General features: G+C 47.1%; 1 protein-coding gene across 1 annotated transcript in view; it reads left to right on the forward strand.

Annotated features, from left to right (window-relative positions):
- Ttc39c (tetratricopeptide repeat domain 39C) overlaps positions 1-12,595 on the forward strand; it is an 87,755-nt gene that overhangs the window by 43,364 nt on the left and 31,796 nt on the right. Inside the window, exons 5-6 of the mRNA XM_006983059.4 lie at positions 6,086-6,440; positions 9,260-9,428. Coding sequence (XP_006983121.2) covers positions 6,086-6,440; positions 9,260-9,428 — 524 coding nt within the window. The remainder of the gene's footprint in view (positions 1-6,085; positions 6,441-9,259; positions 9,429-12,595) is intronic.

Here is a 12,595-nt window from a genome sequence, read left to right on the forward strand (position 1 = left end):
CAAGTGGTTCTGGCCCAGGAGGAAGGCCGAGGATCTCTCCTGTCTCCTGCAGTTACAAAGAATGCGCCAGGCAGGGAGGTGGCTAAGTGCTGGCCTCTAATCCCAGCACTTTGGAGACTGGGGCAGAAGGTCAGACAGTCAAGGCTAGCCTAGGCCACAGTGCAAGGCTGCTCAAAACAAAAACAAACAAACAAACAGTCCATCTCCTGTGTCTCAGATGCATGTTTGGGGCGCTCCCTGGCACGTGGTGACTGTGCACTCTGTGAATGAAAGAGGAACAGAGGGAGGGTGCTGCCATCAGGAAGTCAGTTGCCAGAGGAGCAGTGAGTCTGTCCGAACTCCCTTGTCTGTGGGTGAAGACAGTGGGGAGGTGGGCTGGCCGGGGAGAACGAAGTCACCTGTTGTGCTGGAAAGATGGTCCTTTGGTGACATGCTTGCCTCATAAGCATGAGACTTGAGTTCCGTCCCTGGAATCCACCTGTAAAGCTGGGCATCTGGGCATGGGAACACGCTCCTCCCAGCCATGATGGAGGACACGGGGACTTCTGAGGCCCACTAGCCACCCAGTCTCATCTACTTCCAGGCTGTCTCAAAGAAGGCAGACGACATTCCTGAGAAACAGTAGCAAGGGTGTCTGTCCTCTGGCCTTCACATGTACCTGCTCACACACCCACACAACCATGCACCCTTCCCACAATCACTTAGATACACGCACAGACATATGCACACATGCACACACACAATTCATCAACTCTTTTACCTCGAAGTCTGTTTCCTGGGTCTCAGGAGGGTGAGCCTGACGGATCTGAACTGTGGGCTCCTAAGGCAGGTGCTCCTGCCAGACGTGGTCCCTGATAAGTTCCTTTGCACCCTGATAGGCCTCAGCCGATGCAGCAATCCAAATCAGACCAAATTAGGAAAAGGCCCGGTTTAATGGGTAAAGCGTTCCCGGGTGATTCCCCGGCCCCATAGAGAGGAGACAAGGAATTGGGGACGAGAGACCAGAAGAACCACGTGTCTGTTTTCTGGGATGCAGCTTATACACCCTGTGGGAGTGGTCTTGAGCCTCTCTGGGGAGGAGCTGTGTTTGGTGGGCTTTGAAGGGGTGGGTTTAGGGAAAGAGATGGGGGAAGGGATTTGAGGTGGATCTTCCACCAGAACAGTCCCTGTGGAAAATGACAGGGTTCCTCCAAAGGTCAACGTGGTATAACTGGACGCTTTCATTTTCTAAGAGGTCGCCCTTTCTAGGAAGGATTTCCACTCCGTGTGTGGCAGGGCTTCCTGACCCCCCTCCCTGTCTCCCTGCAGATTGACGCCTGGCCCTCACAGGGTAGGCCAAATGGTCTGTGGTTTCCTGCCTCTTTCCGCCTTCTCAGGCCCAGAGAGATCACAGCAGCTGAATGATTTATATCTGCCCTTTGAGGGGCCGGCAGAAGGTCATGCCTCGTGGGCCCTGAAAGCTGGGTTCTGCTGGACAGAAGGAACGTGCTCTTTGGAGGCATTGCTGGGTTAGAGTTAGCCCTGCCTCTCCCCTGCAGAGTTGGGTGCAGGGCCAGCTGCACCCTCCACTGCATAATCTGCACAGCTGCATGTGCAGATCCTTCCGAGGGCAGGGGGAGTCCTGGAGAGCCTGTTCCAAAGCAAGCTGCTCCCAGTGGATTTCTTTCTGTGTAGTTTTTTTTTTGCATGCAGTTGGCTTTCTAGTCTTGAGTAGTCCAACAAGCTCTTGGATTTTAATTTTACTGACTCAAGTTAAAGCTTCCCGAGTGTGTGTGTGTCACAGTATACTTTATCCTCACAGACGCTGAGACCCATGTGCTATCTTAGGCATGAAATTCACTGTATTTTTATTTGGTAAGAATGGAGTTTTCACTTTGTGGCACTCAGTGTTTCTTTACTGACTGAGTTCTATGCAGGTAGGAATTGGTGGATTTTTCCTGTTGGGTACTGGTGCTGCTTGCTTTTTTCTCGGTCCTCTGCTGGGGTCTAGATTGTTAAACTTCGTTTTCCCAAGTTTGGACATTGCCCATGTTTCTTTAGCTGTCCAGCTAACCCCTCGGCTGGCCTTGATTGGCTGCAGTGCCCTTGCCCTGCCTCTGTTTTATCCCTCGGCTGGTTTTGATTGGCTGTCATCCCTTTCCCCGCCTCTGTTTTATCCCTTGACTGGCCTTGATTGGCTGCCGTGCCCTTGCCCCGCCTCTGTCACCTGTCTCTTCCTCAACTTCCTCCTGCTTCCTCCTAAATCAAGATTCTACTTCCTTTAGTAAGGAAAACACGGGGTAAATGGAGCCAAGTTTTCCTTCTCAATCCCAGATAAGGATGGAGGGAGAGAGGAGGAAGACTTTTAGGTACTTGTTTTCTGGGAAAAAAATGAATGTTGAGAAAGTCAAAAGCAGAGTTTCACTCCTAAGCTCAGGGTTTGTTTACGTGGGGGACAAGAACATCCGTGCAGCTCCTGAAGAAGAGATTCCGGAACACGTTTATTTCTCCTGGGTTTGCCTAGTCGATGTCTGAGATGTCTGAGATATCCGTGCAGTAACTTCTGTCCAGTTCAACTAAATATGATGTCGCAATAAAATCTTAGATTCATAATAAGAAATGTAGGCAGGCTTTATGTATTTACATTCGTTATCACGTTTATTTATTTTGTTTGTGCAAAGGATGGGGAAATGCATGTCCCAAGTGTCTGTGGGGATCAGAGGACAGCTTGCAGGGATCAGTTCTCTTCTTCTACCATATGGGTCCCTGGGATCAACTTCGGGTCGTCGGGCTCAGGGCAGGTACCCTTATTTCTGAGCCATCATACTGGTCCAGGCTACTTAGTCTTCCTTTTTTATTCTTAGATGGACAAAGACTGCAGAACATTCACCACTCAGAATGTTCATTGTGATTCCATAGGAAATGCAGACATCCGTTGTTGGGAAATTGGTATGCTTGAGTATATTGTATTATATTGGCTAGAAAACCCCCTGAAAAATACCCACAGGACTCATGGCACAATCACAATGTGGTTTATGACAACAGGATGTAGGGTGGAATCAGCAAAGTGGAGGATGTCTGGGGCAAAGATGAGACCAAGCACAGGTTCCCAAGGGTGCCGCTCTCCAGAGGAGTCACATGCTTTTCTCAGCAGTGATTGAAGACACAAAATAAGTGTTACCATGAGGGCATCTCCTTCAGACCCCAGGCCCAGCTTTATTACAGGGGGCTAGTTCTCTGGGCATCCCCTGCCTCACACATCCCCACATTCCAGCCTTTCAGGCAAAACCAGGTGTCCCCAGAGCCAAGTCTTCTGAAATCTGAGCTTTCTGTCTAGCCAGGGACACACATGGCAGACAGGCCTTTAGAAGGACAGCAGGCAGGACCACTGGGTTCATTCTTTTCTGTATGTACTAACGAGGAGTATGGAGATCCAGCCCCTCGATAGTCCCCTCCCAGGGTCGAGGAAGAATCTACAACTAGCTGATAATTAATCTTCAATGAAAAGAAATGAATCTACATACATGAAACTCCTTAGTCCATACACTTTATTCTTCTGAGTCAGTTCTCTCTCTACACAGCTTCAGTTCTGTTCTTGTGCCTAGCTCCTTTCTTGCCTGATTTCTCTCTACATTTATCTGCTGTGCCCTCTAAGTTCTAACTTAATTCTCTCATCTTAGTTCTTCCCCATCTAGGTTCTCATCCATCTAGTTCTTTCCATATCAGCTCCTCTCCCATCTCCTTCTCTCTCATCTTGTTCTTCCCTATCTGACTCTTCCTCATCTTCCATCTTGTTCCTCTAATACTCTCTTTTAACCCTTCAATCTAGTTCTTCCCATCTCAGTACATTCCTCTCCAGTTCGTACCCATCTATTCTTCTGTTCTCTTGTCTCTTCTCTATCTTGTCTTCAAGTTTTCTCTTCAAAAATCCTCCTCCCTTTCCTTCTACCTCTCAGTTCTCTGACTCTCTCAGTTTTCCCTAAGTCTCTCAGGAATCCAGTTATAAACCCAAGCAATCCTCTCACAGAGCAAGGTCACCAGGCTTGAATTCTTACAGGGTCTTAAAGGCAGGTAAGAATTTTCCTCAGGCAGTGACCACCAGGCTTTCTTTTACAACCCAAAAGGGGAGTGGTAAAGGAGGAAGTCAATAGAGAGCTAATGATCAGTTAGTATATCAAGAAGGAATTTATGTGCTCAATCTACATTCCTAGAAGTAGTTAGGTAAGAAATTAGGAGTCTATAAGTAAGGCTGTAAGGAAGGAGGGTCTCACCCTAAATTGCACAAGAAATAAAGCCATCCTCCTGACCTAGGAGACAGGTGTTGTTTTGTTTGGCCTTGGATGCTCAAGTCTGTTCTTAGAGAATACAGAGGTATCTCTGATACGGTACTTTCATCCCTCTGGGAATGGTCCTGGCCGGATGCTGCCAATGACGATAATTACAGGAAGGCTTGAACTGGGGTTCTGGCTGTGTGTAGCTATCAGCTATATATATGTGTATATCTGAATGTTCCTTTAACAGAGGGGAAGTGGTGCCCAATAAACGATGGAAAAGCTACAATAGCACACAAGACACTCATAGCAGGAAACGGCTGATAATCAAAAGCCAAATATCACCAAGGCTCCTTGAGCCTCAGCTTGACCTCTGGAAGGCCCTTGGCTTCTTCCAGGTATTAGCTTTGTCATAATCAGCTGAAATCCTACTTTATATATTTTTACAGCTTGTAGCAATGTACCATATCCTAGCTCCCTTTCAGTTCCAGTGCTGTAGTTTATGAATCCTATTTTATTTCACACCATATATTTCTGAAATCACGTGTTTTCTGAAGTGCATTTCCGCTGTTGTCAGGCCCTGCCAGCCTGTGTCAGGTCATGGGCTCCATTTGTTCACAGAAGTCAGAGCAGTAGTGTCCTGTCGTCCTGTCGATACTGGGGCAGGTCGGGCCAGTAAGCTTGTCTGTTGTCTCAAGAGAACTTGGTTCTGAAAATTCCCGCCAGGAAGCCTCTCCTCCAAACATGAAGATGTTCTCAGACAACCACAGATAAACCTACCTCCATCTGAAGGTAGAATGTGCTCAGAGGCAACATGGACAGCAGGAAGCTGAGGGCCTGTGGAGAAGGGACCAAAGGACCATGGAGAGTGACTGTCTCACCTTCCACCTTGGAAGTCTTGTTTGTGGGATCTTCTCGAGGGTTCTGCTAAGGACCAGCCTGGTCTTTGTCACCCTCTTCACTGTCCATGTCCCCAGTCTGGGACAGTGTGTGGACGCCAGCCTTTGCCATAGAGCAAGTGAAAACCACCCTTAGTACACAGCAAGCATCAGATGGAGGCGTCCTGGGGGTTCTTCACACGTCTGTCTTTAACGTGAGTGACTGTTTTGGACACTGCTTTGGCATTTTGATCTAGTAAGTGTGAATTAACCACTCTGTTTGCTTGTTAATACTTCCTGGCAGGACACCTTGCTCAGTGGGTGGGCACAAATTTAGCCATGGATTAGACTGAGAACTCTGCTTTGAGGAATGAAAATACAGGGGAGAGACAGACAAGGGTGCGAGGAAGGTCTGCCAGGAAACAACACAGTGGCTCTGGAGGCAGTGGGGGGTCCGCAGAGACTCGGGGGGGGGGGGGGGAGTGGGCTTTAGATGGACTTCTCTCCTGCCCGCTTCCCTCCTCCTCCTTCTCCCTTCCTTCAGCCTGTTCCCCTTTTCTTCCATCCTTCCTTCCCTTCACTTCTTCCTCCCTTTCCCTCCCCTCCCTCCCTTTCCCTCTCCTCCCCTCCCTCCCCTCCCCTTCCCCTCCCTCCCCTCCCCCCTCCCCTCCCTCCCCTCCCTCCCTCTACGGGGGGGGGGGGGGAAGAGTTGGGTAGCAGCACTCACAGACCCAGCCCACACTCTTCCCTGTGGTTGTAGCCTGTGCTGAGAACACTGACTGTAAACAGGAAGTGGGGAAGCCCGGAGAGGCAGGTGCAGCACTGTGACAGCTAATAAATGTGTTTTCAGCTGTTTGCTTCTCTTTTCTCTTCCCAGGTTCTAACTGCCCTGTAACATTATACGAATGCAAACACTATTGCTGGGTTTTAAATCCCTCTCTACCCTTCTCTTCACAGCCTACATAAAAGGTGGGTGGATCCTTAGGAAAGCCTGGAAGATTTACAATAAGTGCTATGTGGACATCAACGCCCTTCAGGAACTGTATCAGAAGAAGCTAACGGAAGAGCCCCTATCTTCTGATGCAGCAAATGATAATCACATGGTGGCTGAAGGGGTGACTGAGGAGTCCCTAAACAGACTGAAAGGTGCTGTTAGCTTTGGATATGGCCTTTTTCACCTTTGCATATCCATGGTGCCCCCAAACCTGCTCAAAATCATCAACCTGCTGGGGTTTCCTGGAGACCGCCTACAGGGCCTTTCTTCACTGACGTATGCAAGCGAAAGTAAGGACATGAAGGCCCCTTTAGCTACGTGAGTAGCTATATTGCAATGCTTTGGTAGATAATATAGTATTGAAAGTAAGCAAACGGCAGTGAGGATTGAAACTTCAGGAAAAATGCTGGCTGGTGGATAAGGATGCTGTGCCTGTCATGAAACGTCAAGGAGTGTGTTCTGTGCTGTGGTGACATGATCCTGTTAGTCGGAGAGCTGGGACACGGCTTGTTAAGTCCCCTGAATCCTCTATTTGTTATTTCCTTATTTTCATGTGTGTGCGTGTGTTGCACACATGCACAGTGTGTGGAGACGAAAGAGCAACATGGTGTCTCCCTTGGAGACAGCTCCTTTGAGACAGCCTTTCATTGGCTCAGAGCTGACCAGTCGTCTAGGCTGAGTAGCCCAGCGATCCACTTGCCTGCACCTCCCCAGCACTGAAATTACAAGCATGTGCTCCCAGGTCCATCTTTTCATGTGGGTCTGGGGTGGAGCTTAGGTCCCCATTTTTGGGAGGTCAGCACTCTCCCAGTTGAGCTGTTCCCCGCCAGTGTAGTTGGTTGTTTTTGACTCTTTGGGGGCCCGCCACCCAGCTCCCAAATACATACACAGAGTCTCATTCCTACTCAAGAATGTCCGGCCTTAGCTTGGCTTGTTTCTAGCCAGCTTTTCTTAACTTTAATTGTCCCATCTACCTTTTGCCTCTGGGCCTTTCCCTATCTCTATTCTATATTTCTATCTTTCCTTCAGGCTCCGTGGCTGGTTATGTAACTGGCTGGCTGGGTGGCTGGGTGGGTGGCCCCTGGCATCCTCCTCTCCTCCTTTTCTCACTCTTCCACATCTTCTTCTCCTATTTATTCCCTCTGCCTGCCAGCCCCACCCGTCCTTTCTCCTACCTTGCTATTGGCCATTCAGCTCTGTATTAAATCATCAGGTGTTTTAGACAGGCACAGTAACACAGCTTCACAGAGTTAAACAAATGCAACATGAAAGAATGCAACACATCTTTGCATCATTAAACAAATATTCCACAGCATAAACAAATCTAACACACCTAAACTAATATTCCACAACAGGCCAGCCCAAGTTATGAGCTGACCCATCGTCCAGCCACCAATGACTCTATAAGGAGTTTTGTACCTTTACTACAGTCTTTCAGATGCACACTTCTGGTTTATTTGAATTTATAAGATCAAATTTTGTGTGACTCTGAAATTTTTGTCCTTGCAAAGAACACAATGTTGGGTAACCTTCCTTGATGACTCTAGTTAGTTGGTGTAGCATATATAGTTTAGATATCCTCCAATAACCCATTAAATTGAGCCATATTAAAATTAAAATGATTAAAATGCTTAAAAAGGATATGGTTTTAAAATTTCATTCTGGGGCTGGAGAGATGATGGCCCAGCAGTTAAGAGCACTTGTTGCTCTTACAGAGGATTTGGGTTTGGTTCCCAGCACACACATGTCAGCTTACAACCCTCTGTGGCTTCAGGACCAGGGGGTCTGATGTCCTCTCCTGGCCTCTGTGGGCACTACACACATATAGTGCTCTTACTGTGCACGCAGATAAAACACACCCATACACATAAAAAGAAACAAATCTTTAAATTTTCAGTCTGGAAAAAACAACCACTCTCCTCAGTCTGAGCTGCCTGACAGATCCTGGGTCTGTTTCTCTGATGTGACACCATGTTGTCAGAAATTTCTCTTTACTCTATGATGTCATACAAGACCTCAGTGAGATGCAGTTTTACACATGTTAGCCTTGAAAGGTTAAAAGTGATGTGAAAATCATGGAAAAAAGCTTTACCCTGTTACGGTCACTAAATTGAACAAACAGTGGCTCTTTACTAAATAGTGTTAACGGGCTTGTAACTTGTGGACATTTCTTGCTTATGGCTTAATATTGTTTTGTGTTTATCTCTGAAAAAAGGATTGGAATTAATTTGGCAATTAGTATGTTTTCCATAAGGGCTTAGATTTACCGGTGCACTAGATGTAAGGTTCATATGAAAACATTTGATGTGCTGGTTAAGTGCTTATATATGTTCATCAAAGCAGATCTCAGTGATTTTACTCTCTATGTGCCTAGTTTAATTTAACTAACTCGAACTTGGAGAATTTTAAATAAGTTATGTTTTTATATTGTTTAACATCTTCTTAGGCTGGGAAAGGGGCCTTTTATCTGTTTCTCTCAGTTATTTTAATGCTTATATATAATTTGCAACTGTGGATTTTACATTTAAGTCTAGAGTCTGTGGCTTACACCATATACATGTGTGTGTATATATTTTTAAGATAGGTGTAGGATTTCACTATGTAGCCCTCTTATATAAAACAGGCTGGTGTGGAACACACAGAATTCTGCCTGTCTCTGCCTCTCAAGTGCTGGGATTAAAGGAGTGAGCCACCACAGCTGGCCTGCACCCTGACTTATGAACACACATTTTTTACTTCTACAAAATGTAAAGGCTTTTATTACAAGAGACAAGAAATTGATGGTGACTGTCTCCAGTGTGTGCACAGGATGAGTGGGGTATAGAATCCAGATGTTTCTATTAGTAACGACACAGCTGGAAGCTTCAGGACAGCCACATGCTTCTGTGTCTTTCCCTCTTGTCACATGCACAGGGACTATGCACTGACATCTGATGCTAAAGGAGCAGTTTTCCAGACACTGACAGAAACAGAGACGGGGAAGCACTTTGATTGTACTTTTTGGAATATTGCATGCATAGCAAGATTTTATTGAGGAAAGTCAGTTTTGGAAGAGCACATGCTGATTTTTATTTTGAAAACAGAAGGCATCTCAATGAACCCTGGCTCGTGGTCTCTCTCTCCCTGTCTGCCTGCAGATTAGCTTTGCTGTGGTACCACACTGTGGTTCGTCCATTCTTTGCCTTGGATGGCAGTGATAACCAAGCAGGCCTGGATGAAGCCAAGGAAATTCTTCTCAAAAAGGAAGCTGCTTACCCGAACTCTTCTCTCTTCATGTTTTTCAAGGGGCGGATCCAGCGATTAGAGGTATGGCACCTTCCCCAGCTTCTTAAGTAAACTTCTGATGACATGCCTCTGATTTCTGCTCAGGGGCTGCTGTGGATGGGCCAGGATGCCACAGGCCCAGGAACATCGTCTCCTGGTGCCTTTCTTTACATCAGGCCTGAGGAGGACCGGGATATTAGTCAGTTACCTTCTTTCTGTTCAGGGGACGGGGGCAAAGCTGGGACAAGAGACTTCAGTAATAAGAGTGAGTGGCATTCTTAAGCTTAAGGTACGAGGGTACTGTGAAGTCACGTAGGTAAGGGACACAAAATATAACCCTTTTCTCCTCTGAGTCAGTAATGATCTTACCTATTGGTTGGTTTGTGCAATGAAATCGTCAGCTTTGAGATGAACGTTGCTCTTCCCACATGTTCATCTGCTCAGTTACCTTATGTACGTGCCAAGCACTCTTCTCATGTGATCCAGTCCCACCCTCAGAGTCAGCCTGAGCGTAGAAACAGAACTGTCACCGTCAGGCCACAGAAAAGGGAAACAGACCCACCAGGGCTTCTGATAATTCCTGAGATTTCCCACACATGATCTCAGGCTCTCTCTCCAGACCCAGACCATGCTTTTGGTGAAATTATTAAGGCCACTCCACATAGTTAAAAGGGAGGTTTATTTTGTGGGGTAACTTACAAGTGAAGGGATAGGTAACAGGGTCTGGGAAAGACGCAGCGCAGTCCGGTGGTGTTCTCTGGAGAACTCTGCTCAGTCTACTGCTAGCGTCCAGGATCCAGGAACCAAGAGAGACAGCGCATCTGGATCTCTGGTCTTCAGGGTCCTCTCCCAGCCCTGCCTTGTAGGCGTGACTGTTACTAAAGCCTCAGTGGGGGTTGGAACTTCCAGATCAAAGCTGGAATGGCTACCCACTACATCTCCCCCTTTTGTCTAAATAAAAAGGTTCTAACCTATTACAATACTATATACAAAGGAATGGTTATCAAATATTGTCCAGGAGTAGTGAGGGATAATGACCTAGATAAGATGGAACTACAACCAATGTGAACAATATCAAGCAAGAAACACATACTAAAATCCAGAGAAGTCTAGAGCGTAGGTAAGTGGCATGTTACAAAGATCATTCCAAAAGATGTCCTATCCTAAAGAACCTGAGTCTAATACTTAATGTGTTCTATCTAAGATATTATATATATACTAAGTTATAACTATAACTGCTAGTCTTCAATCCCATCAGCTCAATCGGTAGAGCATGAGACTGTTACTCAATGTTAATCAATGTCGGGTTCATGCCCCACATTGGGCGCCAGATATTGGTGAAATTATTAAGGCCACTCAACGTAGTTAAAAGGGAGGTTTATTTTGTGGGGTAACTTACAAGTGAAGATATAGGTAACAGGGTCTGAGAAAGGTGTGGTGCAGTCTGGTGGTGTTCTCTGGAGAACTCTGCTCCATCTACCTCCAGTGGACCAGCATCCAGGGTCCAGGAACCAAGAGAGATGATGCATCCCCATCTCGGGTCTTCAGGGTCCTCTCTCGGCTCCGCCTTGTAGGCGTGACAGTTACCGAAGCCTCAATGGGGGTTGGAACTTCCAGATCAAAGTTGGAATGGCTACCCACCACACCACGCCCTGGCTGCATAGGGCCCACTTCTCTGTATCTTTTGTCTTGTTCAGAAGCGTGAGGGTTTGGGGAAAATGGAGAGGTTGCAGACAGTGGAATGAAGTTGGCTGCTCTCACTGCAGAACCCCCCATTTTCTTACCAGTAGTTGTCAATACACCAACTGGAAGCGTTGACACTCTTTGCCCTCCAGCTAGGAGTCCCTCCATCTGTCAGAAGTCAGCCCCAGGCAACCCCAGGAGGATGGTGGGGGGTTTTCTGCTGAGTGTTGCTTTCTGGGCATGAGGTGGGTTTGGCTTTTTCCTTTTGCTTCTGTCATTTAGGGTTGGGTTTGGTGGTGTGTAATGTCATACAGAAACTATTATTTGCACTAGCTTATGCAATGGCTCTGAAACCTGGACAATGTGAAACAGCCTCTGACTCTGGCTCTCCCTGTATTTAGGAGATTTGCAGCTTTGTAATTTTATCTCACTATCTGTGTGTGTGCATACTTGCGTTCACATGCACACATGTGTGATGGAGGACACATGCTGTGACATACGTGAGGAGATCAGAGGACATTTGGAATCAGTTCTCTCCTCCCACTTTTATGTGGGTTCTAGAGCTCGATTTCAGGTCCGAAGACCGACTGGCAAGTGCCTCTGCCTGCTGAGCTGCCTCCCAGGCCCCAGGCTTGGTCTTCCTGTTTGACTTTGCTGCTGTGAGTAATCTTGTCCAGCAACGCTGGGAATTGAATCCAGGGCCTTGCACATGCTAAGCAAGTGTCCTTCCACTGACCTGCAGCCCCAATTCACTCTGTGAGTTTAATTCTCCAAGCCCTGGTGTAGATAAAACATGCTTTAGAGATTGCTCTGTAGCCCAGGTTGGCCTGGAACTCACTACATAGCCCAGGCAAGTCGTCGGTTTACATTAATCTCACCTTGGCTCCCTAAGTGGTGGGATCCCGGGCAGGTGCCGTCCTGCCCAGATCTGAGATCACACTGACAGTCTTATTTTGAAGCACGGTAGAGATGCCCACACACTTAAGCAGGTAGCCAAGTTAGTTTTCATCTCAGTATAGTGAAACTTTTTGTTTGTGCTCAAGCTTGTGAGCTCAGGGGTAGCATTCTCCTTTCTCTTGCTCTTAAAATGCAGCTCTGACTTGTAGTGGTTGGAATGCGATGGCCCCATGGACTCGTATGTTCTAATATTTGGTCCCCAGTTAGTAGGATGTTTGGGAAAGATAGGAGGTAAGGCCTTCTTGGAGGAGGTGTGTCCCAGGCGTCAGGCTTGAGATTTCAGAAGCCTTGTGCCATTCGCACTCAGCTCTCTGCCTCCTGCTTGTGTCTCAGGCTGTGAGCTCCCGGCTCTTCCTGCCCCACGCCTGTGCTCTGCCACTGTGGACTCCAACACTCTGAACCCGTAAGCTCAGTTAAGTGCTGTCTCTTGTAGGTTGGCGTTGTCTTGGTGTTTTTGTTTTTAAGATTTAATTTTTTATTATGTGTACAGTGTTCTGCCTACATGTATGCCTGCAGGTCAGAAGAGGGCGCCAGATCTCATTACAAATGGCTGTGAGCCACCATGTGGT

The sequence above is a fragment of the Peromyscus maniculatus genome, chromosome 19, assembly GCF_049852395.1.
Source record: "Peromyscus maniculatus bairdii isolate BWxNUB_F1_BW_parent chromosome 19, HU_Pman_BW_mat_3.1, whole genome shotgun sequence".
Classification (NCBI taxonomy): Eukaryota; Metazoa; Chordata; class Mammalia; order Rodentia; family Cricetidae; genus Peromyscus; species Peromyscus maniculatus.